The sequence below is a fragment of the Dermochelys coriacea genome, chromosome 17, assembly GCF_009764565.3.
Source record: "Dermochelys coriacea isolate rDerCor1 chromosome 17, rDerCor1.pri.v4, whole genome shotgun sequence".
Classification (NCBI taxonomy): Eukaryota; Metazoa; Chordata; order Testudines; family Dermochelyidae; genus Dermochelys; species Dermochelys coriacea.
Window position 1 is genome coordinate 7,152,701 of NC_050084.1, and position 23,539 is coordinate 7,176,239.

Here is a 23,539-nt window from a genome sequence, read left to right on the forward strand (position 1 = left end):
AAATATCTATCTATCTATCTCAAGTGAAGTTTCTTAGGGAGACTCAGCAGGTGAGAGAATTATCTTATCAAGAAGAGGACAGAAGGAAATATTCTTCTTCCAACTGACCAAGTTCTTTGTGCTGCGTGTTAACTGCAGCATTTGGATTAGTGGTTCTTAAATTCCTGACAAGTTTATTTTACACGGCAGTGGGCATGATGGCTTAACATGTGCCGTCTGCTGCTCAGAAATCCTAAAATCGAGAGTGACCTTTGGTGTCTGAGTGCCTGGCGTAGGTTGTTTACTAGGACTTCCTGTTCCCTTGGCACGACGTACCAAGATACAGTGATTGCATTTGGGAGCAAATTAAGATCTTATCCCAAGTACAGAAAGTACATGGCCACGGACAGGCTTATGGGGGCAGAGAATGTGACCACCAACGCTATGGAGACTCTTCTGCTGTGATACTTTGTAATGGGCAAATATGGCATGATAAGCTCTCCCTTTTGAGGTATTGGCATCCAGGCTGCACAATTGTTTTCTGGCTGGGAAGATCTCTGAACTTGGGGCATTATGTCTCTCTCAATCACTGGAATAATCATGAAAGCTGACGTCTTGATGTAAAGCTGCGATCAAAATGGATGAATGGCCCCTTCTATCATATCAGCTGTGTCTGCCTAGAGTCTCATACGGTCATTGCTGTGTTTGCTTTCTAAAACCAACTCTCTGTATAACTTGGATGCTATGTTGTTAAAATTTAATCTAAATTTGGGTTATTGCAGATTCTTCTGTATGTAATTTATGACTTTTAAAACCAACTTTGTAATTTTGGATGATCTAAGCCCTATACCTAGATGTACAGACACTCCTTCCTTAACCTGTGTATTATATAATTTTAACATTAGCTTTGATTAAATTTTAAAATCTGAACACCTCCCAGCAGCTCTGGATGCTTCTTTTAATTTGCCTAACTGTTGCTGGCCTTTTAAAAATGTTTCTTTAAGTGTATGCTACAGTCTTTTCCCCTCTTTTTAACACACATCTTCCTTCCAACCTTATCAGCACACAGTGGGCTTATCAGCAAAATCACATAAATGGCCAAATGAAACCACGCACAATAAGGGGGTTGGGGGCTATCATTCAATCAGAGGGGCAATTTTATGCTGTGTCCTACAGAAATATTGGCTAGCTCAGAACAAGCAGAGTCCGACAGACAGAATGAGGCTATTCAAATGTATCAATTTCCCTGTCATTTAGGGTGAACTCAGCAAGTCCCCCCCACCTTTTGTTTTTTAGTGCTAGTAATAATAGTAATCACAGTTTGCATTAGTATAGTGCCTTCATTTAAGTAATTTGAAGTGTTATAGGACCTGATCTAGTGCCCGTTGAAGACAACGGGTTTTGGATTAGACCCTTAGACATTAAGGCTGAGATTTGCAAAGTCACCTAAGAGATTTGATTGTCCAACTCCAATTAAAATAAATGAGAATTAGGCACTCAAACCCAATCTGTGAGTCTCCTCATCCCAGTGGAGACTCATTGGAGGTTGTGAGTTGCCTAAGGCCACACAGCAAGTGATCAGGAGATCTGGAGTCAGAACCCTGATCCCCAGTTGTGCCTTCCAGGTCACACTTTTAGGATCCAGAATTCATTAAGTTCTGCTAGGGAAAAATTTTCTTGTTAGGATTTTCTGGCCTCTTCTTTGACCATGTTGCTGTCTCTCCTCATTTCCACGAAAGCCAGAGGAGTGAATGAGTTGCACAGTTCTGAGTTATGTTGCTGTCCTAATTTCTGCTGGCAGATGAACAGAATGTTGATTCTTGCAAAGCTGTAGGGGGGCATGTATTTCAAAGTTCTCCCTCTCTTGTTCGTATGTTGCATTGAGGAATCTGTCGCATCAGAGGCAAGCTGGAGAGGAGCCAATGCCCACGCTTTGGTTTTGCGGTTAACAGGTCCTGTATTATTTGTAAATACACTGCAATCATACATTTAGTTCACACTGCATTCCCTCCCATTTCTCTCTGCAAATCCTGTGACATGTAGGGAAGATTTCACAGTGTACTTCCCTTCCCCCCCCCCCCCGCATTTTCCTTGTGCGCCATAACATTTGTTTTTTCTCTGTCTCTAATGTTTATTTACAAGATGATCATTTTTCTTGTGCCCCCTTGGTGACTCTGACAGATGCTCTCTACCTCCCTGAGTAATTGTACAAGTGGAACAAAGCATTCTGAAAGCATAATTCCCACTTCCCTCACAACAGCAGATTCAGGATGCATTGTAGCTGCTTAAGTCCTTGGAACCTGCATAGTTTAGCTTTCCCATGTGCAACAGGGTTAAGAGAATCTGTTTCCTTCATTCTTAGTCATGGACTGATGAAAAGGAAAACCCTTTGAGAAGTGCCTGAGCTGCAAAATTTGGCTCTGGAGTCAGATCTCAAACACTCTGAAAGTTCAGGGAGTGAAATTGCCAGTGAAGTCAATGGCAAAGCTTCCATTGACTTCATTAGGGCCAGTATTTTAACCAGGGTGTTTAGATCTGTGGGCTTTGGCTTATTATATTGATAAGGACCAGCTGCAAAATTCAGATCTAGATCTTGGTTTGAATTCTGACCAACCCTGAATTTCACAGCATTTGGAGCTGGAGGTTTTGTTTGAAGTTCACCTGTCTGATAGCTGACAAAAGAATAACTGTTAATAAGCAGTGAAAGTTGCCTGCCAGGCTTGTTAGCGTCCCCCAGACAGGAGATACCTTTAATGCATTGGTTTATCACTCTTGTTATACTGAAACCTCTGCCCTAAGTGCGGATGCAGAGGAGCTCGGGGGGGCAAAGCTGCTGTCCATTTACTGGGACGCTTTCGGGGAAAACACGGAGGATATCCTTGCAGGGTTTTCAGCTTCCAAGCATCATCTCACTGGTATTTCTGTAGGACAATGCAATCTGGGCCACTGTATCCCGTAGAAATGTAGTTGGAATTTAGATAGGCAGCCTTGTTGGCCACCCAGGTTTTGGATTAGCACCTTACCAGATGGGGCCTAATTCAACAGCCATGGAAGTCAACGGAAGGACTCCACTGATTTCAGTCGGTCTGGAGATGGCCCATGAGGAAAACGCTGCAAGCAGCTAACGCCTTAGTTTTACAGCTCATCCAAAAATCAGCACGTGCAGCCATCTGAAATCCTAGTGCCACACTACCACAGTTATTCACCCTGGACATGGAGGGAACGGTGCCATCTCTGAAATCCTTGACCACACCCTCTCAAGATGCTCCTTGAAGGCCTCTCAAGCACTGACCCTGCACAAGGCTGCGTAGATCACGAGAGCTGGTCAGATCACAGCACAAGTTGGTGAGGCGGTGGGCCATTTATTGATTGATTTTTGCAGAGGCAACATGTTATCTGTTTGCATTGTCAGGATGCAACACAAATCAGTCTCCTGTGGAGGAAGCTACTTATGATACGTGGTATGTCACGTAGTCATGCACTGCACTGCATCAGGAGGGGTTGTGTCCCCACTGTCCTGCAAATGCATAGGCCAGTCACTTTGGATACAGAGAGAAGGGCTATAAAGGAAAAGAAAGCTCCCTTTAATGCCAGGTACATTTTATTTCACCCGCTGAAATGTCACATTGGTGCAACGGCTGCAGGCTACAGAATTTGCAAATGATTTGGTGGATGTTTGTAGCCAGAGTCCATCTCTCCCCAGCAGCCAGACATCATGTGACTATCGCCTCATACTGGAAGCTGTCACTGTATCTAATGTGACACATCAGCGATGAGATGCTGTTTCTCATTAGCATCAGGGCCCTTTGGAAGGGGTGAGAGGGGATCCTCTGGAGAATTTTGGGCTGTGGCTATTGAATGATTAACACACATGGTGCCGCAGAGCCTCTCATTTCATTAGCTTTGTATCATTTAGTTTGATAAGAGAGCTGGATGCTTATAATAATCGCTGATAATGATTAATTAGCAATGGTAATGCATGCAATTGCTGTGTCCTTTATCCACACTTGTGTGTGTTAAGCCTACAGCTTGTCACCCTCCATGCTGTGACATTATTTATTCTTTTTATTAGTGGCCCCGATCTTATAACGAGACCTCTGTTGTGCGGGGTGCTGTACAAGCGTAGAACATGTGTATGCAGTTAAATAATGTTAAAAAGACTTTCACATCCAGATTCAGAATCTTGTCAGTGTAAATATTTTTTTAATATGATCATTTACATTTTTTCCCTCTCAAATGACCTGATTTTTGCCTTTAAAAATTCTCATGGAGACGCGTAAGGGTTTGCTCAGACTAGGTCACAACCTCCCAAGCAAATGGATACAAAAACATAGGACAGATAAGCCACATGGAGCTAGATCATTGTATTGTTCTTGATGCAAAACCTGATACAGGGAGGCAAAAGTCTATTGCTTTCATGCCCCCTTCTGATCCCAGGGGCTGTTTGGACGTGGCTTTTGCCCTGTCTGCAAGTTTGAGGAGCCTCAAGGTTGCTCTAAACTAGGGCAATTTTAAAGCAGTTGAAGCAGAGACCAGGATGTGGCTTCCAGGGTACAAATGCATAGAACAAATGCATCACAGTGTGTAGGTGATGCGCTGGAAAGCTATTCAAGCTCCTGCAATAAAAGACAAAAACTAAGGAAACAAAATACAGTACAAATGTTAGTATCCCCTGTGAATGTGTGTGAAGATTCTATTCCTCTCTGCATGCAGGCAGGATTAAAAAAAAAACACCTAATAAACTCGGGGCCTGATTCACCTCTGACTTACACCAGTGTAATACCGTTGACTTCAAATGACTTACACTGCTGTGAGAGGAGAATCAGGCCCTTAAAGCTGCACAAATGAATAATAAATTGAGCCATATTTATGTTGGAAGCATACACATTAAAAAGCATGTACATACAAATTCCCTTTGGTTCCCGTAATGTAATGCTGCTTTATGAGTTTTGCCTCTTAAATTCAGGGGGAAAACAGGACAAACAAACCCAAGTACAATAGAACTGTGGAAAAAAATGTATCCAATAATCTTCATCTTTCTGTTCAGATACAATGAGCCCTAAGCCTCCCCTGCACAAAGACCTTTTCTTAGGTTTCTTGTGAAGGAGAAGAATTTCACCCTGTTCTCACTTGCCAGATTTTTGATACCGGATTATTATGCTTTTCACAATGTAGAGGTTTGTTGTTTACTATATGTAATGAATCCCAGTGCTCTCTGAGCATGGTATGCATGTCCCTTTTTTGTTTTTTAAGGGCAAATATTCAACAAAATTGAATTAAAATTACATTGTGCAAACTGACAGTGACTTGTAACAAGGCGCTTTTGCTGGGATTTAGTTGCTAATTAAAGGTATGACTGTGTGATTGCAGTTACGCTGGTGTAAACCAGGAGTAGCTCCAGACAAGTCAGTGAGGGTAATGCTAAGGCCAGTATTAGGGAAGTTGGTTTGTAGTTTAGGGAACAATTTCCCTGCATCTTTAGTTATTTACATTAATGCAAAATGGGGATAAAAGGCTACCAGATGATAATGGTAGCACTTTAAATCAGTTTTGCATGGTGTATATGATACAGGAAATCGTGAACTGGGCCCACAGGTCTGATTATTAGTAGTAAATAAATCATTATTTTTATGACTGTAGTGCCAAGAAGCCCCAGTCATGGACCAGGCTGTCAATATATAGGGGCTGTCATCTCTTGTTTACATTTTTTTAAATCTGGTAATGCCATTGATTTAGTGGCATTATTCCTGGTTTGCACTGGTGTAGGTGAGATCATAATCAGGCCTTGTCTTCATTGCTGAAAAGGTGTGTGTGTTTTTTACCTTAGGGTAACTAATATGGTAAAAACATGGTGAAAGCCTGGCATTTTTGCTTCACCTCAAGGTAAATTAGGAGAGGTCAGCACTATAACCCCACTTGAAGTTGACTTTACCCAGTTTATCTCATATAAAACTGAAGTGCCTGGTCTTTCCCTGTATTTTTAACTCAGGATGGTTCATGAATGTTAGTTACCCTGAGATAAAAAATGCATCTTTTTTTTAACAGTGACGTCAAGCCCTAGGCCCAAAGCCTGAAACCCTTATTGCATTCAGTTCAGCGCCGTTATTCCTGTGGGATTCGATAGAAGAGGTGTGTCTGGGGAGAAACAAAACACAAAGACATCTTTCTTTTGCTAATGTCACTTGGAGATGTAGGGACTAATTCTCATTTACACTATGTAGACACGTAAAATGCCACAGCAGCACACATTCAGTGCTGCAGCTGTGTTGCTGTAGCTCTTCAGGGTAGACACACACAGCAGTGCTGGGAAGGGTTCTCCTGTTGGTGTAGTTAATCCACTTTCCAGAGAGGCGGTAGCTAGGTTGATAGAAGAATTCTTCCATCGACCTGGTGCTGTCTACAGCAAGGGTTAGAGACAGCGACATCTCTCAGGGCTATGGATTTTTCACACCCCCGAGAAATGTAGCTATGCTGATTGACATTTTCAGTGTAGACCAGCCCTAACACTGCTTTGCACCACTCTAGCTGTGTAAAAGGGGTGTTAAAGTGGGTGTAAATTACCTCTTGTTTGGAAGCTCTGAGAACTATTTTAACCCTGAATTACACTTGCATCCACTTAGTCCCATCACTCTTTTATGCTGCCAGTGTGCCACTCTTTTATGCTGCCATAAAAGGGCCTTTGCATAACTGAGAATCAGGCCCAAGGTGATCAGCTAAATTTCAAGGAAATAAAGGACAAGGATATGGAAAAAATATCAGAGAAAGGTTAATTTGAAAGGACATCATCTTACAGACTCTTGCTCGTGGTACAGACTTTTGTATCACTGTGTACTATTCTTTGCATGTTTAAAGCTTGATTTTTTTCCCTCTCTTTTATCTGGGGCAGGGTTTGAGTCTCGGTTGACTTACACCTTGTCTCGTCATTTGCATTTGCATCACTGTGTACTATTCTTTGCATATTTAAAGCTTGATTTTTTTTTTCCTCTTTTATCTGGGGCAGGGTTTGAGTCTTGGTTGGCTTACGCCTTGTCTTGTCATTTGCACCAGTGCTGAGTGAATGATTCCCGAAGGATCACGTTCCTTGCTTTGGCACAAACAGTGCTGATCTGCTTGTGACTTAACTCCCTCCCCCAACCTATCTGAGGTCTCACCACCTCCCCGCTGGTCGGCAGGTGATCTTTTGCTTCACTGAAGGAGCCTGCAGGATGTGAGATTGTCTTTCCTTCTCAAGTGCTTTGTCTTTTAAATGACTCTTGTTTTATGTATCGAATCCCCCCACCCTTCCATCTGGCTTTTATATTCTTACTTTTTAGAGGTTTTAACCATTGTTGTTTCTTATGTATATTGTTTATAGTGACACAAGCCCCTATTTGGAGGTGCCGTGCGTGTACATAGAAAGCTTTATGAATATTATTTTACATGGTCTCCAGCTCAGATACCATGATAATGAGTGCATTGTCCAAACCTGGAATACAGTAGCTCTTTCCCACCCCAGATCTCAAAGTACTTCACAAACATTAATGAATGAAGCCTCACAATATGAGGCAAGTCAGAATTAGGCTTGTCTACACTGGCAATTTACAGCGCTGCAACTTTCTCACTCAGGGGTGTGAAAAAACACCCCCGAGTGCAGCAAGTTTCAGCGCTGTAAAGTGTCGGTGTAAACAGTGCACCAGTGCTGGGAGCCTCACCCCTCGTGGAAGTGGGTTTTTTTAGAGCGCTGGGAGAGCTCTCTGCCACGACCAGACAAGCCACATTAAAGTGCTTTAGTGTTGCCAGTGGGATACATTAAGGTCAAAATGTTCAAAAGTAGCCGCTGATTTTAGATACCCACCTCTGAGATTCTTTGAGCTGGATTCTCAGCTGGTGTAGATCAGGATAGCTCTGTTGACTTTGATGGAGTCCCAAACCTCCAATTGAAGTTAGTAGGAGCTGAGTGCCTTTGAAAATTAGGTTCACAGAATAAGATCAGTCTCTAAAGGTGGAAGTACATGAAACAGTAACTTTTGAAAATGTGGCTGTGACACACAAACGAATGCAGTAACTGGGAACAGAGGTTTTCTGACTCCCCCTCCCCGACTGAGCCCCCCCCCCCCAAAAAAAAAAACCCACCCCTGAAGCAGTTGCTAATATTTTAAAATTCTGACTGGAGCTAATCAGAAAATGAGCAGGGGGGAGAGAATCACATTTTGTTGTGATTTCTCCCTCCCCCTTAACCCTCTTGGTCAAAAATAGATATTTCAATGGAAAATGTAATCAAAAATGTGAATTTTGAAAAATGTGAACCAACTGTAACCCTCATATTTTATGGAAAAGGAAGGGGAACAGTTACGAGAATCCAATTTCATATACTGATTTGGTTTTTAATTTTTTCCCCCAAAGAAAGGAACTCTTTATTTGGTATATGTTGTTATTTAACATTCCAACTAAGTATTTATATTCCAAGAAGGCAATGTGTGAACTCTGGTACGCTTTCATTCTGTTTTATGTATTAATTTTAAAAGACAATGTCAAGGTAACTAGTTCCCAAAATGTACATACGGTGGGGGAAATCCTGGTTTCATTGAAATCAATGGGAGCTTTGCCATTGCTTTCGGTGGGGCAGAATTTATTTCACCCTGTGTCTTTTTTAAAAATGAGCTAGTTCTTTTAATGTTGATGTTCCACTGATGTTTCTTTGACAAACTGATTGTTGTGGAGAGCTCAATTTAAATCACTCATCCCCTCCTGCTGCTTGCATTAACAAAGCTCCGCATGTGTATTTTTGAGAGCAAATTTCACTCAGACCCTGTCCTCTGCAGGACTCACCAGAAGCCAGGCATGGTTTTTGCTTGCCTTTTGGTTGTTGTTTAAATTACTTGTTACTGCAAAGACTGGTTTATAAAACAAACATCTCAGTTCAGCTGGGAAGAGCGAGGTTGGGCGTACAATAGTTTAGTCACCGAGGGCTGTAATACAGTACTTTGGTCTAACTGGTTGTTGGGCTGAGTATGGGTGATTTAGTGACTTCTTATATACAGGAGGTCAGAATGGCCTAAAAGCATTAATGATACATTTTAGTCCATTTTGTAGAGCTAACCCCTTTGAATATATCACTTGGTAAGGGAAGGGTAATATTTATTATTATTAATTATTTAATTATTTATCAATTTAATTATTTGTATTATTATTAATACTAATAATATATTACTATGTATGGTACCTTTTACGTCTGTCATATAAGACAACTTGGATGATCATGGCTGGATCACTAGCCTGGGAATCATTCTTGTACAGCAACGCTAATGCCTGATCCAGTGCCTGCTCATATCAATCTCCCCTCTGTTTTTTCCACCAAATACATCCGATGAAGTGAGCTGTAGCTCACGAAAGCTTATGCTCTAATAAATTTGTTAGTCTCTAAGGTGCCACAAGTACTCCTTTTCTTTTTGCGAATACAGACTAACACGGCTGCTACTCTGAAACCAGTCTTTCCATTGACGTCAGTGGCTGCTGGATCTGACCCTTAGACCTTTACCTCGATCACTTCCTTGTGGGCAGCAGACAGGCCAGTCCTCCCAAACCTAAGTGCCCTTTAGGAAGATTCCTTCAAGAGCTGGTGCTTTGTAATTTATTTTGGCTAGTTAAACCACATGAATGAAATTTAAATCAACAGCAAGTCACCTCCAAGCACGGGCTCTGTTACTGTACATTTTGGGGTGTGCCAAGACCTCAGATGCTCAGTGGATCTAAATCAGTGTTTCATGGTGCATACGCTGTAGTGCGGATGGCGCTGAAAAGTACTTGTATGGAAGCCAGTCAGCTTAAACCAAGTCCCTGATGTAGCTAAGACCTAAACATGTGCTTAACTTTAAGTACATACTTAAGTCCTATTGAAATCATGGAAAGCTCAAGCTAACAGTGCAAGATTGGTGTGGTTGGAGGACCTTTGACTTGAATTCATTCCTCCCTGGGCCTGATCCAATTCCCATTGAAGTAAATGGAAAGGCTCCCATGGTTTATAGTACTGGATCGGGCCCTAAATTTGCTGACCATCTTCAGGACAGAAGGCAAAGCTATCTGTTTTACAAGGCTTTCTCTCCTTTGGGTGTATTTGGGAGGATAATTTGATAAGAGCATATGTTTTGTTTGAGTTACTGCCTAGCGGCTCAGTGGACAAGTTTTGCTTTTTGTTGTTCTTTATTATAAATGTAGAGGTTGACAATTATGTGCACTATGCAAGGCGGCTGAATTAAGTGATCTGAATAATAAACACATTTAAGTATTAAAAAAATGACTTCAGTGAAGGATAGTTGTCTTGTCCAGTGAAGAGTCATAAGGGCCAAGATTGAACTTTGTATAAATCCTTTAATGGTTCTGAGAACACAGTCCATGCTGTGCCCTGGTTCAATTTATTCAAGCTACTTGGAAATGTCTGATATTTAAAAAATCTGCCAGGTGCAGAAGTGATCTTCTTACTGTAAAATACTACAATCCAGCACACACATTAGACAGCATGGGGCCAGATTGTCAGCTAGTGCAAATCAATGTAACTCCATTCACTTCAGTGGAATGATGCTCATTTACACCAGCTAAGGATCTGGCCTTACAAATGCAAACCAAGGGGAATTCAGTTTTGAGTAGTTATGTCTGTGACATTTATAGTATCCAACCCAAGAGGATAAGCTCTGTGGAGCTGGATGAGCAAATGTAATGTGCAAGTGACAGGCAATTAGCAAGGCAGCCTATGCTACACATAAGATCAGGCCTCCTCTTGCCAAGTCTGAGACCTGGTAATGCATCCGATGAAGTGAGCTGTAGCTCACGAAAGCTTATGCTCTAATAAATTTGTTAGTCTCTAAGGTGCCACAAGTACTCCTTTTCTTTTTGCGAATACAGACTAACACGGCTGCTACTCTGAAGACTGAGACCTGATTTACACGTAAAACTTAGGCTGATGTAGTTACATTGCTCAGGAGTGTGAAAAAAATCACATCTTGGAGAGATGTAGTTAAACTAAACTAAGCCCTGATTTAGACATAGCTTGGTCGACGGGAGAATACGTCCATCATCCTAACTACTACTTCTCGAGGGCGTGGATTTACTACAGTGACTGAAACCCCCCTTCCATCGCTAGAGCAAGTGTCTACACTACTGTGCTACAGTGGCATAGCTACAGTGCTGCTGCTGTAGTGCTTGTAGTGTAGACATGGCCTTAGTCCCTTTCTGCGAAGACATTTTAAAATCAAGGGTCATCAGAACAGGAGATTCTGGCAGCCTTATCTGCAGAGGCAGTGTGGTCCAGTGGATAGGGTACCACGCTGGAATTTGGGTTCTGTTCCTGGCTCTGTGACCTTGAGTGAGTCACTTCCTCGTCTGTGTCTCTGTTCCCCTTGTCTGTCTTTCCTATTTAGACTGCAAGTTCTTTGGGGCAGTGACTGTCCCGTACTATGCATTTATACAGGTCTAGCACAATGGGCCTTTGATCTTGGTTGGGGCTGTTAGGTGCTGCTGTAATACAAACTAATAACGAAAGTACTTGCTGGCAGAAATGAAGTGCACAGCTGATCAGTTGGGCCTTTCCCAGGGGAAGGGATTCTGATTGCGTTTCTCTTCCTTCCCTTTTTCTTTCTCTAGAAATTGGCAGCAGAATGCCAGAGTGCGGGATACCCTGGCATCCTAATTCCCTATAAGTGTGATCTGTCCAATGAAGAGGAGATCCTATCTATGTTCTCTGCAATCAAGACTCTACATCAAGGGGTTGATGTGTGCATCAACAATGCTGGCTTGGCTCGCCCCGAGCCCCTGCTGTCTGGGAAAACAGAGGGTTGGAGGATGATGATAGATGTGAGTAGTTCGTCCGCGAGACAATGGGAACTATGATGGTCTGGACAGAGAGAAGTGAGTCTTTGCCGTGACCAAGCGATTGGATGCAGAGATAAGTGTCGCCTGCTGGCTGGGTGCTAGGGGTGGGAAAATGTGTTTTGTCTGATTCTTGAACCATATGGAATGTAGGAGTGATTAGAGTAGGGGAGAGATTGGGGAAAAAGGGAACAGAAAGGGAGGGAAATCTCCACTGGAAAAAATAGGGCGAAAAATAGCAGAGGCCAGGTGGAGTGAAAACTAAATACAAAGAGATTGTGGGGAAATAAGGAACAGGGATGGTGAGAGGACATCCTAATTAAAAAAAAAAAATACACTGTGGTATGTCTACCTAGGTATTTATCTGTCCCTCATCACTCTAGTATCCTGGCACCTCAGTCATTCATGGATTTTATCTTCAGGCCACTCCTGTGAGGTAGAAAATTCTGTTCTCTCCACATGGGGAACAGAGGCATTAGGTAGATAGTGTCTTACCAATGGTCACCCAGGAAGGGTGTGGCTGAGCCGGAGATCAAACCCAGTTTGAGTCACAAAGCAGTGTCCTAGCCAATAGACCCTCCTCTCTATCTTGATATGTTGTAGGCATCCACTGGTCCTGGCCTAGTTTGGGGTGGGGATTATTTTGCCCCAAGATAGTACTCATCATAAGCTTCTCTTTACCAAGAAAAATAAATTTTGGTTTTAAATGAGATCATTTTGTGGCATGGGGTGAAACTTGGGTATAAATTTCATGGGAAAAAGATTGGCAAATGTGAAGGCACAGCCTAACAAATAGGCTTAGAAATGTTGCAAAATCTCTACCCACCACAGAGGTTCACCATCTCAATTAAGCACTGTTGCTGTGTGCTGTTAAACAACTGCTATGTTCCACCCTAGAAGTGTTGCCTGATCTTTAGATTATGTATTAATTATATTGATTCCTTAAGAATCCCCAGTTATCACTTTGGGGGCTGCCAGATTCTTGCCCCAAGATCATGCCCAGTATTATTTAAATTATTATATAGTGGGGAACCCTGATGTACACAGTTGCAATACACACACTATAGGAACTCTCTTATATTTACAAATATAGTTTATTAATACATTTAGCATGGTCACAAACACCCCAACTTAGGAAGGAAGATAGAAATACAACAGCATGTACATCTGCACACCCATATACTCAGACCATCCTGGTAGAACAGCCTGAAATGTTAGCCATCATCTTCCTCATCACCATCACCTTCCTCATCTTCACCAGTGGCCATCATTGTGGCACCTCCCAAGGACTACATCTCTCTCTCCTACCACCCCTAGGCTTTTATAATACGTTATGCTGATGCCGCTATGTTTGATGCATGTTCAGTAGGGGATTTTTCCCTTCTCCTTATTTGTATTTCCTCACCTTACTAATGTTGGAGTGTCTTTTTCCTACAGGTTAGTATATCAATGATCCTAAATTATTATATACATCTGTTTGTTACCATGGCCCTTTTGTGGTTAGTTATCACATTTGTTATTTCTGTCCTAACTGGTTATTTTGGCTCTTTCCAAGTTCCAAGTGGTGGTGTACCTGTTAAGTTTAAAAGGGTATGAACTTAGGAAAGCCCCTATGCCAACCTACTTCAATGCATCCTCTATGTTAAAAGTCACAGCCATATATGAACCATATGCTTTAGTTCATCACCATTTATCTAGTGAAAGGTCCCAAACATATGTATGCTAACTTTGCCTTAGCTCAACATACAGCATGTGGTTTGCAGGTACCTTATGTTACAGCCAAAATATACTCTAATATAAACCTATTATAATAAAACAAATAATCAAACCCATAAGAAACTTATAAGAAAAGATATATAGGCAAGCAATCAGGTCAGCCTTAAATGTATCTCATGTACCTGTTATGTACGTCAGTTCGTTGCCAGGACACTTCTGTGGTTAAATTATTTATCTGTGGTCAGAACTTCCCCTTAAACTCCCCAAATACTTGGGGTTTTCGGTTGGGCCGTTTATCTGTGCGAAGTTTATCTGTTCAAAGTTCACAGATCTCAAGCCTTATGCTAACTTGCTGAAGCTAATGTCTTACAGGATACAGGCCTATAGATTTCTTGCATTACTGCTAAATCTAATGCAAATCAGAATATAATGCAAAGCAGTAAATAAAGGCAAACTAGCCCACTGGGCTACAGAAGTGGCAGCATTCCAGGAGACTCTGCTACATACCTGCAGGATGACTTCATTACATGGATAGGTCTGCTATTGCTGTCCTCTTTTGTGAAGGCAAAGACCACAGTTTGCTTTCTTGTGGCTTTGCCACTTGCGGACTATTCTGTTTTTCTTGCCAAAACTATGCTTAGTCATTTTGCATTACATGGATTCCAAACTATGGGTTGTGATATTATTGGGGTCTACAATACTGCGTCACTGTTTAATTCTGAATTTTAACTGGATTATATTTTACCTTGGGACTGATTTTCAGAGATGCTGAGCTCCCATTATTTTTAACTTGGGAATGGCCTCGTTTTCATTTTAATTGAAAAAAGGACCTATTTTCAAGCAGCCCCCTCTCCAAATCCACCCTCCCGCCATACAAAAATATGACATCCAGTACATGAGCCTTTTTTTTTTTTAATTTGGTACCAAAATACAAAAGCTTTCAATTTCATGTAGATTTGCATTTTTGTCATGATCGTGTCACACTTCTTCAGCACGGAGGTCCCCTTTATAGTAGACAAATGCTCCAAAGGTCTCTTTGGAAGTGGATGATGTGTCTATAACCCACGACTGATTAATAGATTTGATGTGATAGAATGCTCTCTCCTGGTCTGTGTGTAATATTGGTGACCTGGAATCTGTGGCATGCTGATTCCAGGAGCCCTAGAGGACTGTCATAACCCTGCACACTCAGGGAGTCATTACTGTGTAGTTGTGTCAAACATCCACTCACAGACTAAGGGTATGTCTAGACTGCAGCCACTGGGTGTGATTGCAGCCTGAGCCAACATACCCCAAGTTAGCTTAAATCTTGCTCGCTCAGATCCGTAGTCAGCCGCCCCTCAGCCTAATAAGTTATAGCATTCCTTTTTTTCTGGTCTTTACTACTTTATTTTCTGTTCAAAATCTGGTTAGAGCTGGATACCATTGAGCCGATTTCTCGTGCCGTTCTAGGAAATTGTGAAATTCTATCACATTACTTACAAAAACAGTCTTCTACGATATGTACATACAGTACTTAGCATAATGGGACCAGAATCTTAGTTGGAGATGCTACTGTAATATTAACGATAAGTGCATGTATTTATGGTTCTGTTTTCTGTACCACACTGTGCCTTTAAACGTCGGAAGTCCGTCTGCAATGGAGGCAGGGTTGTGAGGTGATTTGGGATCTTACAGCATGAGAGATACTTTCTGTTCTCTCTCCCTCTTCTGGGAAACTTTATTTTTTCTAATTTTAAGTTATGGGAAATGACAGAGTCTCCTCCATACTGGAAGTGTATGTTCTGCTCATTGTGTGCAGACAACGTACCTGTGTGTGTCTGCTTTGACCTAGCTGTGGCATTAATTGTCAGGGTGATGTTACGCTGCCTGTGATAAACCGGGATGTCCAAATATTATCCAAACGAAGGCTTTATTGAAAGCTTGCCAGCAGCTGAGAGCTGAACCTAACTTGTGTCTAATGAACCCAATTTCAGTGGCACTTTTAATCTGGAGGGAAAGTCCATGGAAACCACAGGTCCCCGTGTGCTATGAGCCATCCTGATCTGAGCAGCTTTACTGAACCTGGCTCATGATTTTTAACCGCTAGTAAACATTGAAAATGCCATTAAAAATAACTCTGGGTTTTTCTTTCTCTCTGAATAGTCCACTTTTCACAGCTATGCTCTCACAGCTTGGAAATCTCACTCTCTGAACACACTGTAGCTGAGTATAACTTTTGGGCTGGTAGTGGGGCTTTTACTGTCTCTCTCTAACTACATATGCATCAGAGGGATATGCTTACTGAGTGCCACATGTGTGCCTCTAATCAACATCTGTCTGGTCTGGTTCTGATGCACTTTCCAAAACTTTTCAAGAGTTTTTTGAAACGGAGGCTGCCAGCTCCTTTCATGGGCCATTGGGTCTTTGCGATGCTCTGAATAGTACGTAGAAAATTTCTTCAAATGTTCTGCAGGAAGAAAAGCATTAGCGAACACTTTTATTTAGAAGGGTGTTACGGAAGCATTTCAAAGTCCAGCTGTGCTGAAGGATAGGGGAAAAAAAAATCCCCAAATAACCGTAGATCCCTTCATTAGGAGACATTTATGGTCTTAAATCTAATGGAAGGGTTTTTTAATGGTTCCTTCTTTCCTTACATCATTTATGAGCTTTTGAGACTGACTTTGACTTTTAACGATCCCTCTTCCCATGTTTCTTCCGTGAAACCTGTTCCTGTAGCTCCACCAGCCGAAGAAGTGCTATCATTTATTTATTACAGCTCCTATTGCTCTGCGGCAGGATTCCAGATCCTTGTCACCTGAACTGTTGTCTGTTGTTTATTCCCCCCGCGGCCCCTGGTGCAGGCTTCTTAGGGCATGGACCACATCCACTTTGTGACCTCTACAGCACTGAGTAAGCTGTTGGCACTTAACAAATGTACAGTGTATGAATGTGAATTTTATGCCACTCTGGCAGCATAAAGGGGCCTTAAAATGGGTGGAAATATCCCCTAGCCCGAAAATATCCACAAAATGCCCCTTGTACAGAGGAGCTCCTTTGAATGGTGTAGACAGAGCCCCTGGCTCCAGCCCCTGGTGTAGGGGGACGTCAGGGGCATCACTGATGCATACTGCGTTATGGCTATTCTTTGTGTCCTGGAGCTCATAGAGGACTACATTCGAGCAGTCTCAAGGCAGGGGCTAGCCAGGCTCCTGCAGGACCCCAGCATATGGGGAGTACAAAGGTGGTTTAAAGCCACCCTTGTGCCCTAGCAACTGGGAAACAAGCCCTGAGATTTTTATCAGTCCTTGGTTGGGTGCACTCCCATTGACGTTGGCCAGAATCTCGAGAAGGATCTCAGATTTGGCTGGTATTACACCATGGCTTTGTCTGAATTCCCCCCTGATTCTGTTTCCTATTATGGTACTTTGTTTTCAGCTGGATGGGCAGAAAAATGGCCTCTTGCCAATCCATTGCTGAGATCTGCTTACAAGGAGAGGTATATTGGTAGGATATTGCTCAGCTGATTCCATTTTGGGACTCCCAGCAAATTACCAACTTTTCCAATATCTCTTTATTGAGTTTCTTTTCTTTGAATCACTCCAGGTAGAGCTAGAAAGTAGCGGAGAAATTGAAAAGGTCAGAAATGACAACTGGCTGATCCCGGGCAAGGTAGATCAAAGGCAACAATCCCTCTAATCAAAAATAGGAAAGGTTTTACAAGTGTTGGAGCAGGTCCTCAGCTGGTGTTAATCAGCGTTGCTCTGTTCACTTTGATGGAGCTGTGCTGATTTTACACCAGCTAAAGATCTAGCTCATAAAATCACAGGCAGAATGAAAACAATATTTGCTTCCTCAGCATGGCTCGTCTCCACATGTACAATGCAGCTCCCGGCAAGGATGTGAACAGGGGTGGGGGGAAGGGAAGGGTTCAAAAGCACTTATTTGATTTAGGGATATAAAACCCAGTGGGATTTTGAAAATCTCACCCCAAATCTCAATGCCCAATGAGTCATGGGACGGCTCTGTATTATCACATTATCACTAGCAGGTTAAAAATCATGGCTTTGGAATAGGAGTGCACACGCACGCGCGCGTGAACACACACACACACACACACACACACACACACACACACACACCATACCTAGAAAACAATCCCTGCATCTCCTGGCACAGAGAGGCTTCCAGCAGCCAGGTTTATGCCCAGAAAACAGATAATCAAAGGTTAACGTTTAACACCAAATCAGAGATCCAGGCTTTCAAACTCAGCAAGAGCCACCACCTTGTGCAATGTCTGGTAGGCCTTGAAACTTTAATGGCATGATTTATGGCTGCCCCCTGCAAGGGTGCCCAAGTGGGGGAGGATGCAAAGATGGCATTTTCAATGTTTACTAGCAGGTTAAAAATCATGACTTTGGAATAGGAGCGCACATGCACACACACACACACACACACACACTTGGAAAACAATCCCTGCATCTCCTGGCACAGAGAGGCTTCCAGCAGCCAGGTTTATGCCCAGAAAACAGATAACCAAAGGTTAACGTATAACACCAAATCAGAGATCCAGGCTTTCAAACTCAGCAAGAGCCACCACCTTGTGCAATATCTGGTAGGCCTTGAAACTTTAATGGCATGATTTATGGCTGCCCCTGCAAGGGTGTCCAAGTGGGGGAGGATGCAAAGATGGCATTTTCAATGTTTACTAGCAGGTTAAAAATCATGACTTTGGAATAGGAGCGCACATGCACACACACACACACACACACCTGGAAAACAATCCCTGCATCTCCTGGCACAGAGAGGCTTCCAGCAGCCAGGTTTATGCCCAGAAAACAGATAACCAAAGGTTAACGTTTAACACCAAATCAGAGATCCAGGGTTTCAAACTCAGCAAGAGCCACCACCTTGTGCAATGTCTGGTAGGCCTTGAAACTTTAATGGCATGATTTATGGCTGTGCCGAAGTGGGGGAGGATGCAAAGAGCCTGCATCCTCAGTGCAGGGGCTGGTCATAGTTATAGCCTTGGCTGTACAGGGGACACTCAGGGCTAAGCTCCTCCAAAGGGAAAGGGTTAGGAGGCAGGGCTATAGTCCCACCTGTCATGCCCATCCACACCAGCCCAAAGACTCAGGTCCAATTTCTCAAAGGTATTTAGGTGCCTAACTCTCATTAAAATAGGAACCTAGATACCTTTGAGTGTCTGGGCCCCAGTATGGTGCTTTAACCACAGGACTATCCTTCCTATTGTAGGACTGGAAGGGACCTTGAGAGGTCATCTAGTCCAGTCCTCTGCACTCAAAGCAGGTCTAAGTGTTATCTAGACCATCCCTGATAAGTGTGTGTCTAACCTGCTCTTAAAAATCTTCCATCTACTTTCCTTCGGTTTATGAGATTTCCATTCTCCCCTCTATTCTCCCAGCTTGTTTATAATATTGTGCTCTAAATGAGACCAGACTAAAGTCTGCTTAGCCTTCTACATTCTGCTCAGGAGAATCCATGCTGTGTACACACCTTATTTTGCACAGTAATCTTTGAACAACTCCTTCACATTTTACCCACTGACCTTTACAGCCACGAATTCAAGCAGAACCTTCCATCCATTCCATGTGGGCTACGTTCCAGCCCAGAGGCAAAAGATTCCAGTACACATACTACCACATTCAGTAATTCTTGCATAGTGTGGGGTTGGGTGAAAAGTCCTGGCTCTCTGGGTCTTTTGACAGTTCTTCATTGACCGGAGGTGCTTTTTGCAGTTTGTTTACCTCTGCTGTGTGTGTACGCAAAGCGACAATACAGTACTGTGTGAGGCACATTTTTACAGAGGCAAGTGAAACTGGTAGCTCTGACAATGGCAGATTTTGCTAGTAGATCTAACATATTCTCCTGGAGAGGCTTCAACTACTTGAGATGATTGCGAGCCTCAGGACAAGCAAAACAAATCCTGGCAGCTGCTTCTTCACCTTTGTCCAGCTGAGGCGTGGAGGCTCTTTGATGCTACGGATCAATTTCCCTACATTTGTCTTTACTAAAGTAGCGCCGTTAATAAGATTCATAGTGTGGTGGGTTGGTTTTTTTTTTTTTCCTGATGGTAAAACGTTAACTTTTTGGCATCCTCCTCAAATGTAACTGCATGTTATAAAGCGCTCTGTGTTGCAAGATCATGATGATTTTAGCTCTCTACATTAAACATTGCAGAAATATCCCCCCGTCCCTCCGTCCTTGCTCCTTCAAATAGCCTAATAGAAAGGCAAGCTGCCAGATCCCCAGCTAGTGTAAGCTGGCACGGCTCCATTGACTTCAGTGGAATAATGCTGATTTACATCAGCTGAAAATCTGAGGCCGTTATACTCACGACTTTACAGCTTCACGGGGAGCAGCACTGGTGTTCATGGAGGCTTTTTGTGCTATAAAAGCCAAGATCTTTATCGCAAAGGTTTTTTTTTTTTTTGGTTGGTTGTTTAAGATTTGGATTGAAACAATCCATTCACACTTTCCTTGACCTTGCTAACTGTGAAATCAAATAGATTTGAAATACCCTGCCTATTCTGGGCTTTACTCCAGCTCTGGAATACAGGGCAACTTTGGTGAGACCTCTAGAGACCTCCCACATAACCAAGGTAAATTTTTAACCTGGTATGTGGGGATTTTAGCCTCAAGTTCCCAGTGTAATGGCATTGTGCTGGCTAAATGCCCAGGTAGTGTTTATATGCTCAGCCAATGTGTAGTAAAAAAAAAATAATTTTTTTTACTATTATTATTATTATTTTATTATTATAATGATTTAATTTATTTATTTTTATTGTGGTAGTCGTGAGAAGCTACAGTCATGAACCAGGATCCCACTGTGCTAGGTGTCCTACAAACACGGAATAAAAAGTCAGTCCCTGCCTCAAAGAACTTACAATGAGAAAACATAGTTTTCACTTTCCCGTAACTCAAAACCAACCAAACACGACTTTCCTCTCACTTTGTTTTAAAACAATTAAATCAAATTCATACTGGCTGAGACAAAGCCTAGAGAATTTAATCCCCTAAAATGAAAGATGTTGTTGTTATGGTATCAAACTTTACAAGTCCTATAGATACTGTAACAAACTGGCTAGGGTGTATATGTCACCACTGCACTCTACAGCGTGGAATCAGAACTGCCTGGCATTTATCTGAGGACCTATACTGGTGACAGCTAATGGAGGGTCTTTTTATCTTAAGTTGTAAGAACCTGTGCTTTGAAGCTGAAGGATCAGACTTCTATCCTGCTAAGTTCTGAATGGTAGTGGTTGAATTGTAGTGACAACTGTGAAGTCCCAGGTGGCTGTGGATTCTTTGCAAGTCACCAATGCTGGTTCCAGCCACATTTCCCTCCATGACTTGTTTTAAAGTGCATGCTAGTATATTTACGCAAAACCCATTTCTTTGGCTGCAGTGTGGTTACATGGAGTGTAAGTCAAGGCAGAGTTTATCCCAAGCATACAAGAATGAGCATGAAATCCCTGATCACTGCAATGGGCTTTAATCTTCATTTTTTTCCTGCTATTTCAGGTCAACGTTATGGCCGTAAGTATCTGCACCCGGGAGGTCTATCAGTCCATGAAGGAGAGAAACATTGATGATGGCCACATTATTAACATTAACAGGTAAGAGACTGGATTGTGGCTGTCACTGAAAATAACCCTAATTTGCTGTGGGTTGGCTTTCTTCGCTGTTTTCTTTTGTTGCTTTACAGTGTGAAGCTATCCATCCCTGTCTCCCCTGCTGCTTGTCTCTGGAAGTCTGTCTGTATCTCACTGGGAGTTTTTCTGTGCATGTATGTTTTTGGGCCTTTCTGTTTTCGATACCAAAGATTCACGCAGCAGGTTGCCAGTATGTGTTACTGACTAGTCCCATATTGTTTCATGCTCTGTGTAATGGGCCTGTACTGTAGCACTTCACAGCTTCTCCTTTTCCAGATAAGGCTGCTGCTTGTGCCATTGTGCACACAATATTTGGACACAGGCTATCAATGAGCCCTCTTCTCTCCCAGGCACCCACACTGGCAGTGCTTCATGGACAACATTCATTCATGTAAAGCCTGAATGATGGAGCTCTGTGTGGGTGAAGTGTTGGGTTTGGGAAGATGAAATTCACTCCTCCAGCCCGGGACCAAGGTATAGGCAGAGAGAACAGCTGAACCACTTAGGAATCTGCATAAACACATGGATCCTCTGGCGTCTTCCCTCAGACTTTTCGCTGCCCACTGAGCTGGCAAATGTAGGAGTAGCATGGAGAAGCCGCCTGGGAAGGGGGGTCTCCATTCACAGCCACAATGTAGGGTTTACACATTGCAAAGGGCTTTTTATTGGCCCTCTGCACTGGCATGATACAATCCCATGTTTGGTACTAATATTGATTTCAACTGATGCTGGGCCCTGTATGTTGTCCTACTCTGTTTGTACCTACAATTACAAACATTCCTCTCACCTTCTAATAAACTCGGGCTTTGTTTACTGGAGATTTTTCCTAGTTACAACTGTTGACGTCTATCCATCCATCCATATAGCACCAGTACAAATCACAGCTTTTAGCTTTTTTTTTCTTGTCGACTCTCTGGTGTGGCTACACCACTGAACAGCTACCTCTGGTTAACACTCCCAATGTAGACAGAGCCTTAGTGTTATCCCATATTGAAGCCCTAGGAGCTCGGTCTTTGCGATGGGTCTGAACTTTCTTTCTTTTTAATTTGTTTTGGGGAACTTCAGTAGAGCTGGTTAAAAACTTGGAACATTTTCATTGAAAATTTAAAATGTTTTCAACATTCTGACCACTCCTGTCAAAAGCAGGAAAGATTGTCATAAAAATGTTGCCCCCACCCCCTCAAAAAAAAATTCCAAACTTTTCAACTAGTTCTAGAAATCAATTATGTTAAAAGGAAAAAAAATCTGTGTACATGATTCCCCCCATTTCATTTTATAGTTTACTATGCTCCTCCACTATTCACAGCCCATTAGCTCATTTCCTAGCTCACAGCGGGAAAGGGGGAAATTCCGTATGTACTCAACCATGTGGGATAGGTATGTCCCCCCCCCCCCCTTTGGGTTCATAATGGCAGCAATACTTTACTTTCTTTAGTATGGTGCTAGTTCCTATTTGGGACGTCTCAGGTTGTTCCCTGCTCTCCCCCCCATTACCCCCTTTCTCTCTGTTCTCTTCTCAGCATGAACGGTCACAGTGTCGTACCACAGTCAGTTGTTCATTTTTACAGTGCCACCAAGTACGCTGTTACAGCATTGACGGAGGGGCTAAGACAAGAACTTAGGGAAGCCAAGACTCATATACGAGCTACAGTGAGTGTTTTTTTTCTCTCGGCTATTGTAATGAACAGTGGAATGCTCGCTCGTGATGTGTGTAGGAAGTTTTATCTTTTGAGTCATGTTTTTAAGGGCGAGGGTAGCACTCCTAAACCAGAGGGCTGAAGATCTGTTTCTGGCTCTGCCTCTGACTTGCTGTGTATCTGAGCTTCTGGGCACCCAAACTGATTTTCAAGGGATGTTGAGAACCTACTACTCAAACATACAGGCTCTCAGAACCACTTTGTTATGTTTCGTGGCACACACAGAGAGCAGTTAGATAAAAACATAAAAACTGTTACCTCAAGGTTGCCATGTAACTTTAACTGCTTTATTTCTTAGAATTCAGAATTACATGTAAGAGCTGCAAATAAACAGAGAGTGAGAAAGCAGACTGCTCCCTAAAACAGAGCGGCACAACTCACCCAACCTTACTCTAAGCTGTCTGCTGACTGACTGCTGTTAGACTCATATCCACATGATCCCCTACCAATCTCCCTAACCTGCAAGAAGGACCAGGAAAAATTCCTGAAATTAAAAGTGACAGTGTACAGATTTAATAGTTTTCAGAATACCACACACTGAAAATCAGCATCTAATTTGTCCAAGTTAAACACCCAAAAGTTGAGGCAACCAAAATTAAGGATGCTTGTAGAAATTTAACCTATCTATGCCATAGATCCCTCATCTGTAAA

The 23,539-nt window shown here is 42.5% G+C and overlaps 1 protein-coding gene across 1 annotated transcript in view; it reads left to right on the forward strand.

Annotated features, from left to right (window-relative positions):
- The window catches only part of DHRS11 (dehydrogenase/reductase 11), a 71,659-nt gene that overhangs the window by 39,468 nt on the left and 8,652 nt on the right, over positions 1 to 23,539 (forward strand). The window contains exons 2-4 of the mRNA XM_038376320.2: positions 11,596 to 11,805; positions 21,061 to 21,155; positions 22,712 to 22,841. Coding sequence (XP_038232248.1) covers positions 11,596 to 11,805; positions 21,061 to 21,155; positions 22,712 to 22,841 — 435 coding nt within the window. The remainder of the gene's footprint in view (positions 1 to 11,595; positions 11,806 to 21,060; positions 21,156 to 22,711; positions 22,842 to 23,539) is intronic.